The sequence below is a fragment of the Panthera tigris genome, chromosome B1, assembly GCF_018350195.1.
Source record: "Panthera tigris isolate Pti1 chromosome B1, P.tigris_Pti1_mat1.1, whole genome shotgun sequence".
NCBI classification, from domain to species: domain Eukaryota; kingdom Metazoa; phylum Chordata; class Mammalia; order Carnivora; family Felidae; genus Panthera; species Panthera tigris.
Genome location: NC_056663.1, coordinates 142,568,826 through 142,591,296, shown reverse-complemented (window position 1 = coordinate 142,591,296; position 22,471 = coordinate 142,568,826). Strand labels below are relative to the sequence as shown.

The window sequence follows — 22,471 nt, the reverse complement described above, 5'->3', positions numbered from 1 at the left end:
TTAAAGAGTGAACACACTGGCTTCCCTCATTCTGAGCATAGGGACTCACCTTATTTGCAGTTGTCATTGCCTCTTCCAAAAACTGTATCTTGCTTTGAAGGGCATCTATCTGACCTCTTTTAGCTGTGATTTGCTTTTGCATCCCCATTGCCACTTTCATAGCTGGGGGGAAAAAGAAAATAAACGGCCTTAGTTTTTAGTGTCTAAATTTGGGGAGGCTACTATAAATTGATGGTTAAACATTATGAGAAGGTGACAAGATTCTCCAAGGCACTTGGACAGTTTCAAGAGACTGATCACGGGAAAAAACAAAACAAAACAAACCTTCAGACTTCACAATATTGGGATATAACAATTTTCAGCAATTACAGAGAGATTTTGAATTGAGAATGATATTTTGTGATTTCCTTGCTACTGGTATTAATTTCACTGACCATGATAATTTGCTGTATCTCCAATGGTTATATAATACTGATCAAATTCATACTTACACATATCGAACATATATACATAACAATAGTTGTATACTGAACAATGTAGAATTTTCTAGAAATTCATATTTAAAATACCACAAATGGGGTGCCTGGGTGGCTCAGTAGGTTAAGCGTCTGACTTCTGATCTCAGCTCAGGTCTTGATCTCACGGTCGTGAGCTCAAGCCCTGCACTGGACTCCACGTTGGGTGTAGAGTCTACTTAAAAAAAACAAAGAAACAAAAAAACCCCACAAAAGACATCTATTATTTATTTTTTTCATATGATATCCTATAAAAATGTCATAAGTGATTGTGTAAGACTTCTATTATTAAGTGATCTTTTTAAAGATTCCAATGATACCACAAACCATTCAATTTTCATTCTCATGGCTATTGCATGTGCTTGGAACTCACTACTATTTCAATAGTAAAATTGGCAGCATTAGCACATACGGAATTATTTTAGTAAAACTGGTGATGGGGTGAGAATGTTCAGGGCAGGTAGTAGGCACTGAATACTTCAGATATGGGAGACCATTGAAAAGACATATGAAGCTCATCCTTGCTTGGAAATTCAAAACCAGAGACCCAGTGTTGTTTCCTACAGGAAAGAGGTTTGAAAATGCCACTGGCTTTGAGTTGAGCCAGGTCCAGATACAGCTTAGAGGTTAAAAGGCAAAGAGAAAATGTATCATTCTTCTTTTTTTTTTTAATTTTTAAAAATATTTACGTATTTTTGAGGCAGGGGGAGAAGGGGAGGGAGAAAAAGAGTGAGAGAGGGAGACTGAGAGGGAGAGGGAGAGGGAGAGGGAAAGGGAGAGGAAGAGAGAATCTGAAGCAGGCTCCAGGCTGTCAGCACAGAGCCTGACCTGGGGCTCGAACCCACAAACAGGGAGATCATCACCTGAGCTGAAATCAAGAGTCGGTCACATAAACGACTGAGCCACCCAGGTACCCAAAAAATGTACCATTCTTTAAAAAAACCATCAGAGAGGATAAAAGGTCTCACTTCTTGCTAAGGAGTAGTTGCTATAGCGAAACTGTTGAAACAGGGCTCATCAGGCATGGCACATCGATCTATTAACAGAGCAGCAGTCTGACATCATTTGCTCACCACTCACCTAATTCAAGCACTCTGAAGAACTCTGGTCTGATTAAGTGGATCAAGGTTGGCCTTCAAGCTTGTTTTCTTAAATCTCTTTTAAGATAATTTAATCAATAAAAATTAACATTTGAATGCAAAAACAGGATTACTGAGTGAATTGAATCATTGTAATATGACTGGGGCTGTTGTGGAGATGCCAGCAGGGCACTGAAGAGAGGGCTCTCTCTGGTGGTGGGGGAAGGGAATGGACCCCCAAATGGGCCTCCTGAGCGACTTCTCCAAACCCCACCATTTGCTTGCTGGTTAACACCAAGCAAGAAAGAGATGAACCTTTAAGGACTACACAAAATACAGAACACTTCGAGAACATGCATTCGGTCTCTGGACAGGGATTATGATCATCTTCTCTGTATCATTCTAGTTTTAATGTATGTGCTGCTGAAGCAGGCACAAAAATAAATCTTTGACACTAAAAAATGTTGAGAGATAAAAAATATGGGACTTACTTATTCTTACAGTCAGCTAATATAGCCATACCAACACTAATAATAATGATATAAAACAGGAGATAACCTTCTCTCTCAGAATTAATACAGGCAGCAAGGGACAAAGGGAACAGGTCCAAGGGGTGAAAGGGACCACTCATGCCAGCCATTCAATTCCCAGGGTTCATCCCGTTTATATCGCAGAAAAGGAATCAGGAACTGACAATTAACCACAAATTTATAGTTTATGTTGGTAATGAACATGTGAAAAATAAGGGGTTGAATGAAAATTATTGGTGACGTGTATTTTTATCAACACTTCCTTAAAAGTAATTGGCATTTATAGACATTGAGATCTATTAGAGATTACTAAAACAGCCACAGGAAAAGAAAGATTCAGATACTTCAGGGCTTAAATTAAGCACACAGCATTTTCCCCCAAAACCCCCGAGTAGAACGACTGCTAACACCCATCGTTGGTGCCTGTCACTGTGCACCGGGACCCGGGAAAGGTGCCAGGCAATGCATCCAGGTTTGTGTTATAATAAATCTAGACCAATGGAATTAAAAACAGAAGAATAAAATCTAATAGAGCATACCATGACCATCGGATCCTTCCATCGACTTTAATGTATTTCTTGTTTGTTCGAGTTCAGACTGTGCAGATTTTAATTGCATTTTCAGTTTATTTGTAGTAGCTTCCATCTCTTCAGTTTTGTTTCGAAAATTCCTTTTTAAGACTTCATAGTCCTCTGTACAGTGTGATAATTATAGAAGGTTACTTTTTTCTACCCCACTGTATGAAGTATGTTTTATTTGTGATTGATGATCACAGAATTTTAGAGCCAGAAGAGACTTCATCTAGCTCCATCACCATTTGTTATAGAAATTAGATGTACATACACATTTCCCTCCTTCTCTACCCGCTTACTATTCATGGCTTTTTCCAGCCAGTGTAATTGGCTCACGTCAATTGCATCTTAAACTTTCTTGGATGGTCGTACCCACCACAAAGGATCTCACCACCATTTGTAGGCAGGTGAATCTCCATGATGTGATCAGTAACCTGAGGTTGCTTTGTGTTCTAGCTTTTTTCTTTCAATGTTTATTTTGAGAGATGCAGAGAGAGAGAGAGAGAGAGAGAGAGCGAGCATGTGGGTATGCAAATCGGAGCACGAGCAGGGGAGGGGCAGAGAGAGAGAGGGAGAGAGAGAATCTCAAGCAGGCTCCACACTGTTGGTGCAGATGCCGAGCTCCGTCTCAGAACTGTGAGACCACGGCCTGAGCCAAAATCAAGAGTTGGATGTTTAACTGACTGAGCCATCCAGGCACCCCTCTGACTTTTTATCTCTAGTAACTATTAAAAGACCTGGCACACATTCATCATTTATACACAAGAACACACACACAAACACACCTTTTTATATATTTATATATGCTAGATTTATATACAGAGGGAACAGGCAGAGCCAAGACCTCTTTGCTGAAATCTGTCTCCCCACACATTTCTACGTGGATGTCCTAGCACCACCCACACCAACCAGCTCATGCTGGCTATGTATCATCCTCTGGCCCTTAAGCCTGCCCCTCTAACAGCTTCCCTCTCTCAACGGTTGGTACCATCGTTCTCCCAGTAACACAGACCTACAACCTGAAGGCCACACATAACCCCTCTAATCACTAAGTACTGCTGTTCAACTGCCAAAATACTCTAATCCTTCCTCTCATTCTCACCGCCACTGCCTTGGTTCAAGTTCTCATAGCTCCTGGGGCCATTGCAAGATCCTCTTGGGCTGGCTGGCCCCTGGCCTTTCTCTACCTGCTGACACTGTCCTTCCAAAATATAAGTTAGATGGCAATAATCTCCTGCTTAATGTCTTCTGCTGGTTCCACACTGTCTGGCTCTGCCTATCTACTCTGCCTCATATCTTAGCCTTCGTGCCTCAAATACTCAACTACTTCTGAGGTCATATTGTTATTTCATGCCTCATGCTTTAGCCCATAATGTTCTCTCCACCTGGGTTGCCCTTCTACTTCTTTTTTACCTGCCAAATCGCAGTGCTTCCTTCAGACTCAGCAGAGGAGGTTTGAGTCCTATAGGAGACTCTTCCCTTCTGTACCCAGCACACTGATCCTCATCTGCTGTACTAACCCGTTCTACAGAGGTCTGGCTCCCAACTAGCCGGGGTCCCCCCTGTTGTGTTTCTAAGGCCTATCTCAGTATCTGGCCTAGTACATGCTCAGGAATCATGGACTCTGCGTGTGTGTGTGTGTGTGTGTGTGTGTGTGTGTGTGTGTGAAGTAAATGATACCTGTATCACACTAATTGTGAACTAGGAGTGTTTTGGTTTTAAATTTAAGATCTTAGATTTCTCCTTTCCAGAAATCTATGCCAAGTCTGTTACATATGTTGCTTCATTATGAAACTTCTGATCAAGCTATTTGACTCAAAGGACTCAAGGTTTCCACTTCCTTCCCCCTTTTCTTGAAAACGCAGTGAAGAATTTCCTGGACTCTGAGAGGTGACTAATGTTAACAGTTAATGAGTGCAAGATACAGGAGCTCTGCTAGGAGAGGCGTCAAGACTTCTGGGCAGCATAATTATCCCTGTTGGTGACGTGGGAGGCGTGGCCACCCTCCTGCAGCAGTCTTGGCGTCCATGCTGGACCTCAAGGGCAGCGCTCTGAGCGGTCAGTAGACCGCGAACCGAAGGAACGTACCTGAAAGACTGTGCAACTCGTTCCTGCTGGTCTTCACCTCATTTAATAACTGGTCCCTCTCCTGCCTGATGTCCTTCACTGCACGGAGCCGCTCAGAGCCTGCATTCACCAGCTTCACCTTTTCCAGCTCCAGGTCACTCACTCGGGCCTCAAGTTCCCGTATCTTTGCATCTTTTTTATCTTTTAAAATCTAAACATAGGGACAAATACAAATACAAAGAAAAAAAATTATGTAGATGTACTTATAATTGACATTGTATTAGTATCTTATCTATGTTTACTATCTTTTCCCTCTTTCCTACAATATTAAATTTCTATTTTATTATAAAACCTCAACAGTAAATGGGAAAACAAAAGGAATATTTTACCTTCCTTTTAACCTTAGGTGTCAATCTCCAGTATCATTTGCTGTAGCTCCTTCATTATTCTTATCCCTATTTTTTTTAAGTTTATTTATTTTGAGACAGCGAGAGAGAGTGTGCACGTGTGCACTTGGGGTGGGGGCAGAGACAGAGGTAGAGAGAGAATCCCAAGCAGGCTCCTCTCTGTCAGCACAGAGTCCCGCTTGGGGCTCAATCTCATGAACTGAACTGTGTGAGATTGTTACCTAAGCCGAGATTGAGTCAGGTGTTTGAGCCACTCAGATGTTCCTTTTTTTTTCCCCCCCCATTAAAAAAAACAAAACAAAACAAAAAAAACGTACTGAGCACCTACTTTGTGGCAGGAACTATTTTACATGTTGGGGACAGAGCAGCAGGGCAGGTTCTGGGGTGAGGCCTCACTTGCCTCCCTGAGTTCTGTGTCCTAGGAGCCTCACTAGCCTTGCCCTGTCCCAGTCTTGAAACACAGGAAGTAAAACAAACAATGTCCTTGTCCCCACAGGGCTTACATTCCAGTCAGAGGAGGCAGAGGATAACAAATATTTAATAGTGTAATAATAAGTGACTTAAAAAAAGAATAAAAGAAGGTGAGGGGGTAGAGAATGAATGCAGGGGAGGAGCTCTGCACGTAAGAGATAAGTTGGCAGGTAGAAAAGCGCCCAACTGCTATTCTTATTAAAGCCTGCAATAAGGCTGGCCCCTGGCTGGTATCTGGAGACTTGGATTTAGGAGAGTGTCCCCCACTCAAACTGTAAGAGTAGCTCACTGCGCCTAAACCATTTCTGCAGACAAAATTATTTATGCTGAGTACCCGCTTTCCTTCTGAAGGACTGGAATACTTGCCAGGCAACGGGTGTCTGTGTGACCAGTCCCCAGTATAAAAACCCTGGGGACTGAGTCTGCAATGAGCTTCCTTGGCAGTATTTGACGTGTGTGCTGTCACAGCTCATTGCTGGAGAAGTCAAGTACATCCTGCACGGACTCTGCCAGAGAGGAGTTTTGGAAGCCTGGGCCTACTTTCCTCCCATGTACCTTTTCCCTTTGCTGATTTTACCTTCTATTCTTTCACTGTAATAAACTGTACCCATGGGCACAACTCTATGCTGAGTCCCGGGAGTCCTCCTAGCCAATGTTTGAACCTGGGGGTAGTCTTGGGGACCCTGACCCTCTCTGATGAGCAGAAACCTCAAAGAGGGAGGTGAAGGAGCAACCCATGTTACAGGCTTGGGGACAGCTCTAGGCACAGGGAATGTGTTCAGGAAACAGCACAGCCATCAGAATGGCTGGTGGGGGGAGACTGGAATCTGCCACCCCAAACATGTTTCTTTGGCATAAAGATTATTTCAAGCTAATTATTTTGAGAAACAGCAGACATGGGAGAAGGTCTGAAAACAGAGAAATTGCCCTTTAAGAGATATTTCTATTTACAAAGGAAGTCTCCATTTGTAAGGGTGTCTCCCTCTGTGAACCACAAAAGAAAGGATGACTCTAAATTATAAGAGAATCTTATCAATGGGGAAGGCACAGTTTAAATCTGCAAAACAAACCTCATCCCTGTTCTCCATAGTTCTCCTGATCACCTTCCCAAAACTTGCCTCTCTCACCTCCTTCTTTGTTTTAGCTAAAGATGATATTTAAGTATTTAAGCCTGAAATCTTTTTGTTTGTTTTTGTTTTTGTTTTAAGTAGGCTTCACACCCAATGCAGAGCCTAACATAGTCTCAAGACTATGAGCTCAAGACCCGAGCTGAAGGGTGCCTGGGTGCCTCAGTTGGTCCAACTTCAGCTCAGGTCATGGTCGCATGGTTCGTGGGTTTGAGCCCTATGTCGGAACCTGAACTGACAGCCTGGAGCCTGGGGCCCAGAGCCTACTTCAGACTCTGTGTCTCCCTCTCTCTCTCTCTCTGCCCCTCCCTCATTTGTGTGCTCTCTCTCTCTCTCTCTCTCTCTCTCTCAAAAATAAACATTAAAAAAAAAAACAAAAAAACTGAGATCAAGAGTTGGATGCTTCACTGACTGAGCCACCCAAGTGCCCCTAAGACTGAATTCCAAGCCACCTCTGAGTTACTCATTTCCCTGGGCTTCTCCCTTGTATATATGAGATATATGTATTAATAAACTTCTGTTTGTTCTTTTCTTGCTGATCTGCCTTGGTTTCAGGGGTTCAACCGAGAATTCAGAAAGACAGAAGGAGAAGGATTTCTCCTGCTCTACACTGGAGTGGACTGAGCATGGGGGAAAAAAGGAGTTGGAGATGAAGTCAGGGAGGGAGCCGTGGGTAAGACTGACCCTAGAGGCAGTGTAAGGATGTGAGAGTTCATTCTGAGTGAGATAAGAAGCTGTTGGACAGTTTTGAGCATGGGAGTGATGTAACGCTTTAAAACAGGATTCTGGTTCCTGTGTGAAGCATAAACAGTAGTGGGGGGTGGAGGTAGTAGGGGAAGCAGGGAGACCAATGAGTAGGCAGTTGCAAGAGCAAGTGAGTGAGGTGGTGGCTGGATCTGGTCCTTGGGTGAAACAGGTAACAGCGATATGGAAAGTCTGATTTTGCATTTCCAGCTGTCAGAAGTTCCCAGCTTGGTATGCCTCTGCAAACTCTGACCAAACCACTCCTATTTCTTACAGAAGGCTTTTTCTCTGGACTTCTTCCCCATCCTTCTGTAGGGGCACCGCCTACTCTGAGTCAGGCACTGAAGTTTGAAATCTCAAAGTCTGCTACGTCTGTCCCTTTCTTCTAACCCCTTATACTCAACTGTTCTCCAAATCCTTCCCTAGGCAATGCGGATTATCCTCGCCTCTCATGTGGATTCCTACGACTGCCTCTTAACTGGTCTCTGTATTGGTAAGCCTTCCTAGGATGAAACCCCCTTACCAGGACCTAGGTCTGCAATACCCACATGTGACCATTGAGCACCTGAAATGTAGCTAATCTAAGGGGAGATGTGCTACAAGTGGAAAACGCACTGGATTTCAAGGACTTCATATTAAAAGACAATGTAAAATACCTCAATAATTTGTTACATTGATCGCAATATAAAAATATCACCATATTTGACATATATTGGTTAAATAAAAGTCCTTTCATCTGTTTATTTTCAAGTGTCTACTAAAAAATTTAAAAATTCTATATGTGGCTCATGTAATTTCTAGTGGACAGAGCAGGCTTAGATCCTTCCAAGTTAACACCGTTCAAAAAAAACCCAAACTTACTTTTTGGTCACCAGATTGTTCCCCCAAAGTAAGACCTGTCGTCCAGAAATAGAATATTAGCTAATGCAGTTTGTACAGTAGCAGTTTCAACGTAGAGGCCAATGCTGTGTTTGCAATGTAAACAGGTAACAGGCTTCCAGCTGCTTCAGAAAGGACTGGTGGAGAGCACAGGCCTCTCTCACTGCACAATCCCTGGAACAGCCTGAGGCATCACATGTATTGGGCATATGCTATGCTGTTCCACCTCATGGAATCAGCTGATGGACTTTCAGTCCTTTCTTAGCCTTTTCAGAAAGGATCCGGCTTTGAGGGCCCGCAGCTCATCCTGGTTCTGTGCTGTCAGTGTGTGCAGGACCCAGCCTGAAGAGGTGAGAGAAACCATATGTTCTGGGGCTCGATTTCCCCTCCCTTCTGCTGCTTGGGCTGTGGAGGGAAATGGTTGTGGCAGTAAAGCTCAGGTTTCTACCTACATCCTCTGTGCCTGTGTGAAGCTCTTCTCACTGGAGGAATTTCCCTGAAGCTGCTCCTGCTCCACGTTTGGGAACTGAAAACTAGTTTCCACCCTCTCCGATCTATCTTTGAATTCTCTGTCCAAACTTTGCCCCGTTAATCTACCCCAACATGGCCTTTGTCGTGTCACCTCCTCCTCTCTATCCAAAACCCTTAATGGCTCTCACACCATCTCTAGGCTGAAGCACACACTGAACTTCCCCTTCCTAGAAATATCTCATTCCCCCTCTTTGCCTATTTCAAGTCCCCGCTTCTCTATGAAGTCTTCATGAGCCACTGCGGTCACAGAGATCCACGCTGCTCTGGGGCCACTCTGATATTAGAAGGTGATGTGTGCTCTCTGGAAATGTATTTAAAAACACCGAGTCTCCGGCCTCATCCTAAACCTACTGTATCAGAAACCCTGGGGTGGGGCTCAGCAGTCTGTGTTTTAACAAGCCCTCCAGGTGACTCTGGTTCTGACTGAGAAGCACTGCCCTATATAATATTTACTCATAGACTGCCTAGGGTCAAATCCCAAGGTAGTGTTGCTCTCAGGTAAGTTATTGAGTCTCTCTGTCTCAGCTTCCACATCTTTAAGATGCGATAACAACATGCCCACCTCATTAGGTTTTTGTGAAGATTAAATTTAATTTTTAGGGTATAAGACTCAACAATTATAGGGTATGAGTCTCTTTTTTCCTTAACAAATGGTACAACAATCTTCTTTTCTCCTCTAGTAGGTCTGTAAACCTATCTAAAGTTTTCATTGTAAACACTGGCCATTGAGAAGCCTTTATAAATCTCTTTCATGGTGAATTTGACCATCATAAAATATCCTCATGATATAATCAAGTAAAAACTTAAACACCAGGAAATCAAAACAATTTTATAATCAAGAAAACTTAAGGACTAGTTCTTTATGCAATGAGCCTGTATATTTCCATAAGATTAAGTAACTATCATTGGCCCTACTTTTAGAATGAGGAAACTGAGTCATCTAAGGTTTATGTGATTTGACTCCTTTTACTTACCAAGTCAGAGATACAGGTGATGTAAAGCTTGGGATATCAAATTTTACAATAATTCATCCAATCATATATTTGAGTACCTGCTGGGTGCAATGCATAAAAATACAGGGCAGGGGGTACAAAAATGAAAAAGATGTGTATCCTACTTTGAAGAGTCTGCTGTGTTATGGGGATGAGGGGACACTGCTGTTTAAACCCACTCAGTGCAACAGAGAATGTGACCAGGTTATGACAGATAGAGATAAAGAGCGATAAGGTTCTGAAGGAGAATGGGATGGGGGAAGGGAACATTTACTAAACATCTTCTGTAGACCTGGAATTAGGCTAAGTCCTTGATACCTATTTTCTCATTTAAGCCTCTAGTAACCAAGTAAAGTTATTGGGGGTATTTTGTTTGTTCTTTTCTTTGTCTTTCTTTCTTTTTTTTAATGTTTATTTTTGCGAGAGAGAGTGCACGTGTGTGGAGGAGGGGCAGAGTGGGGGACAGAGGATCCAAAGCAGGGTCTGCTCTGACAGCAGAGAGCCCAATTTGGGGCTCAAACTCACAAACCATGTGATCATGACCTGAGTCGAAGTCAGATGCTCAACCGACTGAGCCACTCAGGTACCCCTTTCTTTTTTTTTAGTTTTTTTTTTTTTAATTTTAATTTCAGTTAGTTAACATACAGTATTGTATTAGTTTCAGGTGTACAATATAGTGATTCAACACTTGCCTATGACACCTAGTGCTCATCATGACAAGTGCTCTCCTTAATCCCACCACCTATTTAACCCATCACCCACTGACCTCCCCTCTGGTAACCATCAGTTTGTTCTCCTTACATAAGAGTCTGTTCTTGCTTTGTATGTCTCTTTTTTTCCCCCTTTCTCATTTTGTTTCTTAAATTCTACATATAGGTGAAAGCATATAATACTTGTCTTTCTCTGACTTATTTTGTTTAGCATAATATTCTCTAGCTCCATCCGTGTCATTGCAAATGGCAAGATTTCGTTCTTTTTTATGGCTGAGTAATATTCCATTGTATGTATATATCACATTTTCTTTATCCATTCATCAATATGTATTATTTATATATTTATGATGCTGCCATAAATACAGGGATGGATGTATCCCTTTGAATGAGTGTTTTTGTATTCTTTGGGTAAATACTCAGTAGTAAGATTTCTGGATCATAGGGTAGTTCTACTTTTAACTTTTTGAAGAATTTCTATACTGTTTTCCACAGTGGCTGCGCCAGTTTGCATTCCCACCAACAGTGCACGAGGGTTCCTTTTTTTCCACATCCTTGCCAACACCTGTTGAAGAAATCCCAGTCTTGTAAAGTGGGTTAAAAATGCACATGCACAACTTCTGCCACCAAGCACTGTTGGTGGGAATGCAAACTGGTGCAGCCACTGTGGAAAACAGTACAGAAGTTTCTCAAAAAGTTAAAAAAAAATAGAACCACCCTACATAGAGCAATTGCCCTACTGTGTATTTACCCAAAGAATACAAAAATACTAGCGGCACCTGGGTGGCTCAGTTAGTTAAGCGTCCAAGTCTTGGTTTCAACCCAGGTCATGATCTCAAGGTTTGTGAGTTTGAGCCCCACATTGGGCTCTGAGCTGACAGCGCAGAGCCTGCTTAGGATTCTCTCTCTCTCTGCCCCTTCCCCACTTGCATGCTCTATCTCAAAATAAACAAAAAAAAAATTTAGAATACAAAAATACTAATTCAAAGGGATACATGCGCCCCGAAGTTTACAGAAGCATGATCTACAATAGCCAAGTTATGGAAACAGCCCAAGTGTCTATCGATTGGTGAATGTATAAAGAAATGTGAAATATACATACAATGGAGTATTACTCAGACATAAAAAGAATGAAATCTTGCCATTTTGCAATGACATGGATGAAGCTAGAAAGTATTACACACTGAGCAAAATAAATCAGTCAGAGAAAGACAGATATTGACTTCCCTCATATGTGGAATCTGACAAAAGAAAGGGGGGAAAAAGAGAGAGAGAGAGAGAAAGACAAAGCAAGAACAGACTCTTAAGTATGGGGACAAACTGATGGTTACCAGAGGGGAGGTGGATGAGGGGGATGGTTAAACGGGTGATGGGGATTAAGGAGGGCACTTGGTGTGATGAGCATCGGGTGATGTATGGAAGTGCTGAATCACTATATTGCACAACTGAAACTCATATTACAAAATATGTTAGCTGTTCTTTTTTTTTTTTTACAGATATGGAGGCCAAGATTTAGTGAACAATGCAGTGTTTTATAGTCATTGAGTGGTGAGAGATGGGATTCAAAGATGGGTCTGTCTGAAGAGGGAGAAAATACTTCAAACTGTGGGATCAGAAATGGCTTCATGAGGAACCTGGATTTTCTGGGTTTTTTTCTCTTTCGTATCAGTAGTCCTGAACCAGTTTGGGGCCACCCACTCCTTCTGGAATCTAATAAAAGTATGGATCCTTTCTCACAAAAACACACAGATGCACTCAGACACAATTAGTTTCAAACAAGCTCAGAGGGTTCACAGGCCCTCTTCACAGAGCCCCTCCTCAGTGACTTGAGTCAAACTTCCTTAATGAGGGGAAAGCTATTTCAGAAGCTAAGCCACAAAAAAATCTCTACAGACCTTGAATTCCTGTAGCTCCAGTCTCCTATCATTGATCTCCTTTTCGAGCTGAGCCTTTTCCACTTGCATGGCACCAGCTGTTCGTCCATGCTGGCCAACCAGCTGTGTCATGTTTTCGATCTGCTGTCGCAAAATCTCGATCACCTTGTCCTTCTCTGCCATCTGGAGCCTGAGGGCCTCACACTCCGTCTGCACGTTTCTGAGGTGATCTCCCTCCGTCTTCAGGTGCTGCAGCTCCTGCAATTTCAAGTCCACCCGGGAGCGCAGCTTTGTGATCTCTGAATTGGTAGCCTCGATGGCTCTCTCTTTTTCCTGGAGGGAAGCTGTCAGGTCCGAAACGGTCCTCTCTGAGCTCTCCAGGGTCATTTTCTTGGTGGTCAACTCTTCGACCACTTTTCGGAGCATCTCTTTGGTGGATTCAAGCTGAGCAGTCAGGGAGGACACTTTTTCTAGACTTTCGTTCTTTCCCTGAATTGCCGCCATCTGATTGTTAAAGAAAATTTCATGGATTTGGGCAGATAGGTAGAGGCACCCTCAAGAGATGTAACAAGGTAGCTCACAAACATGAAATCATGACTCAGATAATATCTACTTAGACTAACTCAAATCGTTTTGCTGCCAGAACTCTGTACAGGCCACAGACCAAATACAGTTAATGAGACCAAGGTGGAGAGAACTTCATTAGGTAACAGTGCTCCTCCAGAATGGCTTTCTAGTGTGGGAGCTTGGGAAGTTTCCTCTGAGGATGTTTTCTGTAACAATTTAACTTAGGATAACACTGGCGATAGGGGGAAGCATGGTAGGATGATAACTGCCCTTCCTCACGATTTCCCTCCAATGTGCCCCTTAATTCTACCCCTGAGGGAAAAGTGAGTAACGGCCTGTATGCAACATGCACTTACCTTCTCAGGTCTTGTTTGGAAAAGAGTTAAGAATCTAACTCCCAGTGTCTCCTGTCACCTTTCTTCTTGCCCAGCTTGGGCCAAAGAGTAGGAAAATGGCTTTGCCTGGATTTTAAGCCAAGACTGGTCTCTTTGGTTTGCTTTCACATTTGGGGGAACTTAGTCTTTTGTGGGATGCTTTTTATGTCTCTGTGGCAATAAGTGGCCCTGGAACCATGTCCCTTCGGTACCAAAGGTATGGTGCTGTTAATAAAGCAGTCAACGTTTTGTTACTGCTGCACTGAAATGCAGTGCAACCATCTTGTGCATCTATCAGTCTTGATACATCTCGCGCACCAATCAGTTTGGGGGAAAACCAAAACCAGAAAACATGATGGAAACCTTCAACCCTGCTGCTCCTTAGATGTCCCTATGGTTTGATGCTTTTCTGAAATAAGCAACTACTAGGTTGCCAATGTGTACGTGAAAATAAAAAGGCAACTGGGGGCGCCTGGGTGGCTCAGTTGGTTGAGCGTCCGACTTCAGCTCAGGTCACGATCTCACGGTCCGTGAGTTTGAGCCCCGCGTCAGGCTCTGGGCTGATGGCTCGGAGCCTGGAGCCTGCTTCCAATTCTGTGTCTCCCTCTCTCTCTGCCCCTCCCCCATTCATGCTCTGTCTCTCTCTGTCTCAAAAATAAATAAACATTAAAAAAAATTAAAAAAAAAAAGGCAACTGGATGGGAATTTCATTAGTCAACAATGAACAAAAAGGAGATAAAGCTTAACATTTTAATTTAATCAGTGGTCAAAAATATAGAAATAAGCAACAGGTTTTTATGACTTGCTCAAAGAATCCATAGCTCTATTTCAGAGCTGTTCCTAGGCCCATACTTTTTTTTTTTTTTTTAAGGCTCTACCAACACACATTTTTCCCTGAGAAGAGCCTGGGGAAGCCATCCCGGGCTGTGCCTGACCTGCCGCTCCATCTGGCCCTGACACTCGCTCTTCATGGCCTTGAGGAGGGCTTCCAGGCGCTGCAACTCCATGTTCCTATCATCCAGCTCCCGCCGCAGGTGGTCAATGGTGATGCTGTTGCCCGTGTCCCGGTCCCACAGCCGCTTATTCTGCTCCTTCTCCAGACTCAGCTCCTTCTCTCTTTTATGCAGATCAGCCTACAAGAAGTGAGGTGTGTCCCCCGATTTGTATTAAATAATTCAAGAAAAACTCTTATTTTCCTTATATCATCTTTGGAATTTTTATATGATTTGAGAAGCCTCTGGTTGTGGAATCTTATTTTTTTTTAATGGCTTAAGAACAACTACTTCCTAGAAGAACATGGTAGCAGTTCGCTTACTTGTAATTTCTAGCATCACAAGTAAATCTCAATGGACTAGTCCCCAAATAGTATAAAACTAAAAGGAGAACACAGTAGATTTTTAAAGTCGTCCTGTTTTTAAGGTTTGGGTTTTCTAGCAAAGGCATTATGCCTCACACCAAGTGTGCTCCTGTAATAAAGAAATGTTCAAAAGCTTGAAAGAATAGCAACAGTCTTTGGTTAACTGCTTCAGAAATGGCAGAACAGTGTTTGGTACTGAGAGGGGAGTAGCAGTTGGCTATGAACAGAATTCTGTTCCTCTTCCACAGCTAAAAAAAAATACATAGTGTTTACTGACAGCGAACACTCAATATAATGGGAGAAACAAAGACAAAGGAAAAAGTAAGACACAGACACAAAAAACTGGAAGTGGTTTGTCATTAAAGAGACACAGCTAAGCAGGGCACCTGGTGGCTCAGTTAAGCATCCGACTTCAGCTCAGGTCATGATCTCCTGGTTCATGAGTTCAAGCCCCATTTTGGGCTCTGTGCTGTCAGAGCCCCTCTCTCTCTGATCCTCTGACCCCCTCTCTCTGTTCCTCCCCCCCCCCCGCTCACTCTCTCTCTCTAAAATAAATAATTTAAAAAGAGAGACCCAGCTAAGCAAAAACAGAAAGAAATCACTGAGGAGATCAAAATTCTTCAAGAAGGCATTTGAGTCGGACCTTATGACCAGCTTGGAAATGCAGAGATCAGGAAGAAGGGACTGGAAAGGTGGATGTGTGATTTGATTGGAGTACTGGGGGCATGTAGAGAGAAAGGATCAGAAAGGTAAGCTGTGGCCAGATTATCAACAGTTTTGAAAGGTATAGATAGAGTCTGACTTTTATGGGGAAAATAATTTTGGAGTCATAATGACATAATCAGAGTGATATTTTGGAAGATGAGTATGGCAGCACTTTACAGGCCAGACCGAAGAGGGGGAAAACTGGAGGTAGGAACCCTAGTAAGGAGACGTTGCCCTGCTCCAGGTTAAATGAGGGGCTTGAACCAAGGGGTAGTGGTGGTAAGAATGAAAAGGAGGGGAGGGTTTTCAAGGTCTTTCAAACAATCTGAAAGATTTTCAAATTAGATCTGAGGACTTGGGGACACACGCAATAGGAGGGAAAGATGTGAAGGACTATCCCAAGGTTTGGAGCTGGTCACACACAGCTGCCGGCTCTACCTTTAACGTTTTGCTCCTCAAACCCTGTGTCAGCCTATGAAGGATGGCTCCACCAGCAGAGGGCACTATACCCTACAGAGGGGTCTGGGAGTGAGAAGTGTATTCTACTGTACTGCCAATATCACATATAGGAATACCAAACAGCTCCTTTCCTAAATTTCTTACCCTACAGTACCTCTGACAGAGGGCACAGGTTGCTTCACTACTATTGGGATCCTATTTCCTTTCTTTAAAATAATTTTTTTTAACCTCAACTTCCATTCAAATGTTCTGTACACACATGTCTGTGTTTTGAATGTTATTTGGCTTGAAAACAAACACTCCATACTACCTCGGTTTAGTAGAACACATTTATCTAATTGAAAGATGGGTCAACTGAAGACTAGCTTCACCTAATTTATAAGCTTTAACAGTTCTGCTTAAGGAAAACAAAATAGGTAAAGTTTAGAACATTTATATTCAAAACTTGAATAATGTCAAGATATTCTGTTGTGTATGTATGCGCAAATGTTTTGTAAAATTTGTAATTTTATAAATAAAACCAGTTTTATGAAACATTTTGGTGAGAAACTTCCTAGAATTAATCTCATTCATATTTAGAGCATAGTCTTACCAACAGCTTTTGAAGCTGATCGTCCAAATTTCCTGATTCCTGACTGAACTGATCACGTTCTGTCCGTGCCTCAGTTAGCTCAGAGTTGGCAAGGACTAACTGCTTTTCGAGCTCTTCTATCTAGAAGGAAAGCAGAAATCAATCTGACTATGTTAGTGGGGAATATACAATAAATACAGTCTTTGGAAAACGGTATTATTTTGGGGGCAAAAATAAAAGCTTACTATGATATGTTTTGCAAAGTTTTCTAAATTTAAGATCTATGTAGAATTGTAAGAGGGAAATTAGCCAAAATGAAATATTTGATGCTGTTAGATATGGGCACTGTTTGTAATCTCTCTTTTTCACACCATTCAAGGTTTGTCTCCTTTGAGTATGTGTTCTGTCATTTGGTACTTAAGGAAATTTGGTGTGGCATAAATAACATTGTATACAGCCCACACAAATGACATGCATTATAGGCAGAAGAGTTATTTTGTTTTAGAGTATCAGAGTTTCAATAATAAAAGGCATCGAATATGCAAGGTAGGCTGAGGTTAAGATCTCAGACAATGGAGACTCCAGGTTTGGATTTTAGCTGAGCCACACAAATTCATAATTTAGGTATTGAGATATTAAAATAACGGGACCATGTTGCTACTTAGTGTTATCACTAAAATACTACTTCCACAACCAGTAAAAAGAAATCCCTGGTATCTGCATAAATGCTACATATTCCTTCTTACTTCTAAGGCATCTATTCAATAGGCTTCCAGATTTATTATGTCAAGAATAAAACTTATTGGTTTGGATAATGAACTGTGATTAAAATTTCTTCGAGAATATATGAGCAAGAGTAATTTTTTCTTGATGAGTCTCTATTTTTACCTGGACCAGGTTCATTTAAGATCTTCATTTATTAATTCAACACATACTTAGTGCTTATATGAACACACATATATGCAACTACCTCTTTGATAAATGCTAAGTATGAATACACAGAATTTATATACCTTTCTGTATATACAGAATCATATACCTTTAAAAAAGTAGATTATATAGGCTCATCAAACAGTTTCACATTTGCCTACAGAGAGAATCAGAGCCCGCAAGGATTGGAATATACATTTTAATATTTGCCTCGGATATATTTTAAAACTGGCTTTACATTTGACTGTATGTTAGATATAAACAAGTATTTCACAAGAATGAAATATACATAAAACATTAGGCTACAGCAGAAATGTGTTAATAGGTTCTACTAATCCTATAAAGGAAATTCTTGCACTCTGGCACTCCTTTGGAGGCATATATGGAAAAAAGCCATACAACAACTCCACCTCTGTGGCATGAGTAGCTTCCTAAGGAAAATGGATGAACAGTGTCAGTTGATATGATCCCTTGAGTTCTATTATTATTGGGAAAGACTAAGTCAGCACACACTTAGTAATGGCATTAGGAATACTTACGGAAAAGCCCGCAAACTTTTATGTGGGTGGACAAATATAATCAGAGAGGCAACATGATCAGGCTAAGAGCCAAACACCTTAGGTTCTGGTAGAGGTGCTGTCACATAACCTCTCTGAGTCTCAATTTTTTTCATCTATAATTTGAAAAAAGTAATCTAGAAGATCTTTCAAACGTTTTTTTTTTTTCTTGCATGAGAAGAACAGTATTAATAGAGCTGAAATTCTATAATTTCCACCTGTCTTTGGAAACAAAGTATGGTCAAAGAAACCATATTTTGAGCTATACATTTAATAAGAACAGTTTCAACTTGAACAGTTTCAACTTGAAGAGTTGCTCATATGACTAAAACAAACATTTTCTAGTCTGAGTTTGGCATAAAGCTATTTTCTCTTTGAGCAAAGTATTTGTAGATGTGCTTTAAAAGCTTAAATTAAGACTTGCTATTTTGTCTGTTGTCATTAAAAAAAAAAAGTTCTGGATGACCACTTGATAACATCAAACTAGATGGTGAAAATCTATGAGGCCACATTTTTAAATAGAAAAGGAAGAAAGGAACAAAGAAAAAGAAAAGAGCCAAGTCTTCTCTTTCGTCTAAGTCTACTGAGCATCAGAAGTTCCTCCAGACCCCTGCAGGAACATTGGTTTTGTACTTGTCAGTACTGACTCAGCTGCTATAGCTCTGCTTTTACCTTTCACTTTTTAGAATAAAAATATTTGTTAGTTAATCAATCACAAAGATAAATGGAGAGTGAAAGGGAAAACCACTGACGTAGCAGCTGAGCTGATACAAACAGCTGTACAAAACACCTCAAAGCCTTTTGAAATGTCCAGAATAAATATTTACTGACATCTGAGATATATCAAAGGTTTTTTCTTTTTCTTTTCTTTTTCCATAGCAGCACTGGTTTTCCCTTTCACCATCTATGAATCTACTTTTTGTTTTAGATCACTGGACAAATACTTGGATCTCACTCGAATCTTTACAGTAATTTTAGAGATGTTACCAATCACACCAAATTGTATCTTTTGTGTTCTGTGCTCAAAGACGGCACAGATGTTGGGTAATGAGGGACGCTGCAGGTCAGCACGGAGGTGCATGGGCAGAACTATGCAAAGATGTTTGCACAGAATCTTCCTGCACGGTACAGAGCTCCAGCCAGTGCTACTAAATCTTTACTTTTTGAGTACGAAATTCAGCCCCAAATGCTTTCAGAGTAGGAAAAAATAAACTTAGAGTCAAGATCATGAGATATTTTTGTTGTCAAAAAGCGAAAGTTAAGAGTAAAGCCAAATCTACAGAGCCAATAGTGACAGCTTCTACTGGTCCAAATTCGTAAAGGGGGATTCTGGAGGCTCTCCTAAAATGGAAAGAGAAGAATAGAAAAAAAGCATTACAGTAGAACACTTATGCAAGCTATAAAAACTACATCTACAATTTTCTTTGAAATACAGTTTCTATTTTCATCAATATGAAAATACTTCTGTTATTCTGAAGAGACACACGGCCCTAGCGAGTCTTCTCTCAATTTATGCTTTTTAGTTAGAAAAGTTTGGTTCAGACCTATCACATCATCATTTTTTTTTAAATAATAAAGATTTTTTTTTCTGAAGGAATCTGACCTCAGGAGAAAACACTAATACTGTCTCTCATAAAATATGTTGATGCGTGGTATCAGCACACTCATGTTTCTTTTCACACAAATCTCACTTTTAATCATAGTTTTTATGTATTATTCTCTTTGGCTTTTTTACCTTATTGTTATTTGGATAGTGTATACTAAAATGTTCACACGAGCAGTAGAAAATAGATTTTAAAGTTCTCAAAGGCTTTAGCAATGTAGAGTCAAGGTACATGACAATGAAAAAAATTAAACAGAAAAATTTGTGGTTTTTAGATTTTGTATTCAATTCATTACAACAAAAACATTTCATAACAATAGAATTTTTCAGGGCCCCCAAAATGAAATCCTTCTGTTAATTAGCTTGATCTCTCCTGCTCAGTTGCACCATGTACTGATGACATTTCAGGCCAAAGTATATTCAACTCTATAGTAAGATGACAGATAATCCTGTCAGTGTTCCCTGACTAAAGGGAGTTACTATTAAGAGAGCCCAGTTAACCACCATCTAGGTACCAACTCCACAGGTTCAACATGTTATGAATCTCAGTGATCTGGATTAAAAGTAGCTAAGCTAATACATACACCCTTCTTTCTATTCAATGTTGACTGCTTAAGGCTAACAACATTATTAGCACTCCACTGTTTACATTAGGGCAAAATAAGATAACTATTCTAACCTTCTACTATATGTATCATTGTATATCTATATGGCCTCAAAGCATTCATATGAAAAAGTCTACAGTCATTCATCAGGATGCTTATGCTTCTACGATGCCAAAGAGATAAATATTTATAAAAATTCATAAACTATTTTGTATTCCTTATATGTAACTAAATTTCTCACCATGCTGAAATTTAGAGTTGATAAGTATGGTGCTGTATACAGACTGTACGTGAATTAGCAAACAATGGGTGATAGCTTATGGAGGGGTAATTTTTCCAAGCAACATTTTTCCGTTACAATGGAAAGCTACATATAGCACTTTCAAATTATGTAAGGAGACACAAGTAAGTTGAGTTTTGCTTAGTACTTCACAGCTTTTCAAAGAGTTTGTCAATAAACAATGAATATTCAATCTGTTCAAAATGGGTTGAGTAGTGCTGAGTATCAGTCAGTGGATTGGGCTATAACACAACAGCTCTCCCATCTAGTCTCTCACTGCTGGGACTTTCCGGGCTCACTTCTGCCAATGTGCCTGCCTCCACCAGACCAAGTACTAGAGCCTCTTTCTGCCCCATGCTGTGCTGAAAGCAGGCCCATCCTGCAAGGCGACATCAAGACCTTTCATGCAGGCTTGGTTTGCCCAGAAAGGGGTGGACATTCCTGCTATCAATCTTCAGGGGAAAAGCTCACTTTGAGAAAAGAAACTAGAACACAAAAAGCAGGGCTCAGAGCAGCAGAAAAAAACAAACATTTCTCTCTAGGCTTCTGTTTGTTGGTTTAGCCTCTAAGCAGTCCAAGATTCCTGAAGGCTACTCTTAAGTGGCAGTGGTTGAAATGACCTTGACACAGGGATTTTGGCTAAGAGTTAAGCATGCAGTCTAGTAAGGCAGTGTTATTCAAACTGCAAGGGGGCCAGTGAATCATGGTATCAACTTAGTGAGTAAAAATATCAGCATCTGAAGAGAACAGAGAAGAGCCAGCATCACATGTAACCGGGGTAAATACTGTTCAGTGAAAGTTGCTTCAGTTAGTATGTGTGTAGTAGATAGATCATAAGGTAAGCTATTTCTTACTGTGGGTAGTGATCAACAATTGTTTAAAAGCCAAGGCTATAAGAGCATCTAAATCTCATAACTAAGATTATATAGTATCATGTTACTCTGTATTGTTTTAGAATTTAGCGAAGTCATGTCTAAATTTTCCATTCTTATTTTGACTGTGCCACAGGGAATGAAGGTCACGGTATTACATTCTGTGCTTGCACTCCACTCGAGAACCAAGGAGGAACAGCCCCCTCCTGTGGCCAGCACAGGGGTGACAGCGGTAATTAAATGAGGGGCTGCCCATAGGAGGGCAAATGTCTGGAAGAATTAGTGCTGCGCCGCTCTGGAAAACAGTGTGGAGGTTCCTCAAAAAATTAAAAATAGATATACCCTATGACCCAGCAGTAGCCCTGCTAGGAATTTACCCAAGGGATACAGGAGTGCTGATGCATAGGGGCACTTGTACCCCAATGTTTATAGCAGCACTCTCAACAATAGCCAAATTGTGGAAAGAGCCTAAATGTCCATCAACTGATGAATGGATAAAGAAATTGTGGTTTATATACACAATGGAGTACTACGTGGCAATGAGAAAGAATGAAATGTGGCCCTTTGTAGCAACGTGGATGGAACTGGAGAGTGTGATGCTAAGTGAAATAAGCCATACAGAGAAAGACAGATACCATATGTTTTCACTCTTATGTGGATCCTGAGAAACTTAACAGGAACCCATGGGGGAGGGGAAGGGAAAAAAAAAAAAAGAGAGAGAGGTTAGAGTGGGAGAGAGCCAAAGCATAAGAGACCCTTAAAAACTGAGAACAAACTGAGGGCTGATGGGGGGTGGGAGGGTGGGGAGGGTGGGCGATGGGTATTGAAGAGGGCATCTTTTGGGATGAGCACTGGGTATTGTATGGAAACCAATCTGACAATAAATTTCATATATTTAAAAAAAAAAAGAATTAGTGCTGCAATATTCAACTGTTTCTTCCCATGTGAAGTGTTTTTCTGGTACTGTTACCCCATAGAATTGGGCTATATTTTAGGGGAAATCTGGCAGCTTCCTTATATTCTATTTCTTCCCCATCACCTAAGGTGTGAGAAATCAGCTAAAAGCAACGGTTAGAACTGGAGGATCTCTTAC

General features: G+C 41.1%; 1 protein-coding gene and 1 non-coding gene across 16 annotated transcripts in view; both read right to left on the bottom strand.

The window, feature by feature from the left end:
* The window catches only part of CCDC158 (coiled-coil domain containing 158), a 103,837-nt gene that overhangs the window by 53,887 nt on the left and 27,479 nt on the right, over positions 1-22,471 (bottom strand). For 14 of the 15 annotated variants that reach the window (XM_042984350.1, XM_042984351.1, XM_042984360.1 and 11 more), the window contains 6 exons: positions 16,553-16,672; positions 14,375-14,572; positions 12,520-13,002; positions 4,785-4,974; positions 2,664-2,816; positions 50-162 (listed from right to left, as the gene is read on the bottom strand). In XM_042984350.1, coding sequence (XP_042840284.1) covers positions 50-162; positions 2,664-2,816; positions 4,785-4,974; positions 12,520-13,002; positions 14,375-14,572; positions 16,553-16,672 — 1,257 coding nt within the window. The remainder of the gene's footprint in view (positions 1-49; positions 163-2,663; positions 2,817-4,784; positions 4,975-12,519; positions 13,003-14,374; positions 14,573-16,552; positions 16,673-22,471) is intronic. The other variant, XM_042984361.1, reaches the window with a different exon arrangement.
* Positions 1,924-2,030, bottom strand: LOC122238256. The gene has a single exon (XR_006217203.1). It is a non-coding gene; the product is annotated as a U6 spliceosomal RNA (small nuclear RNA).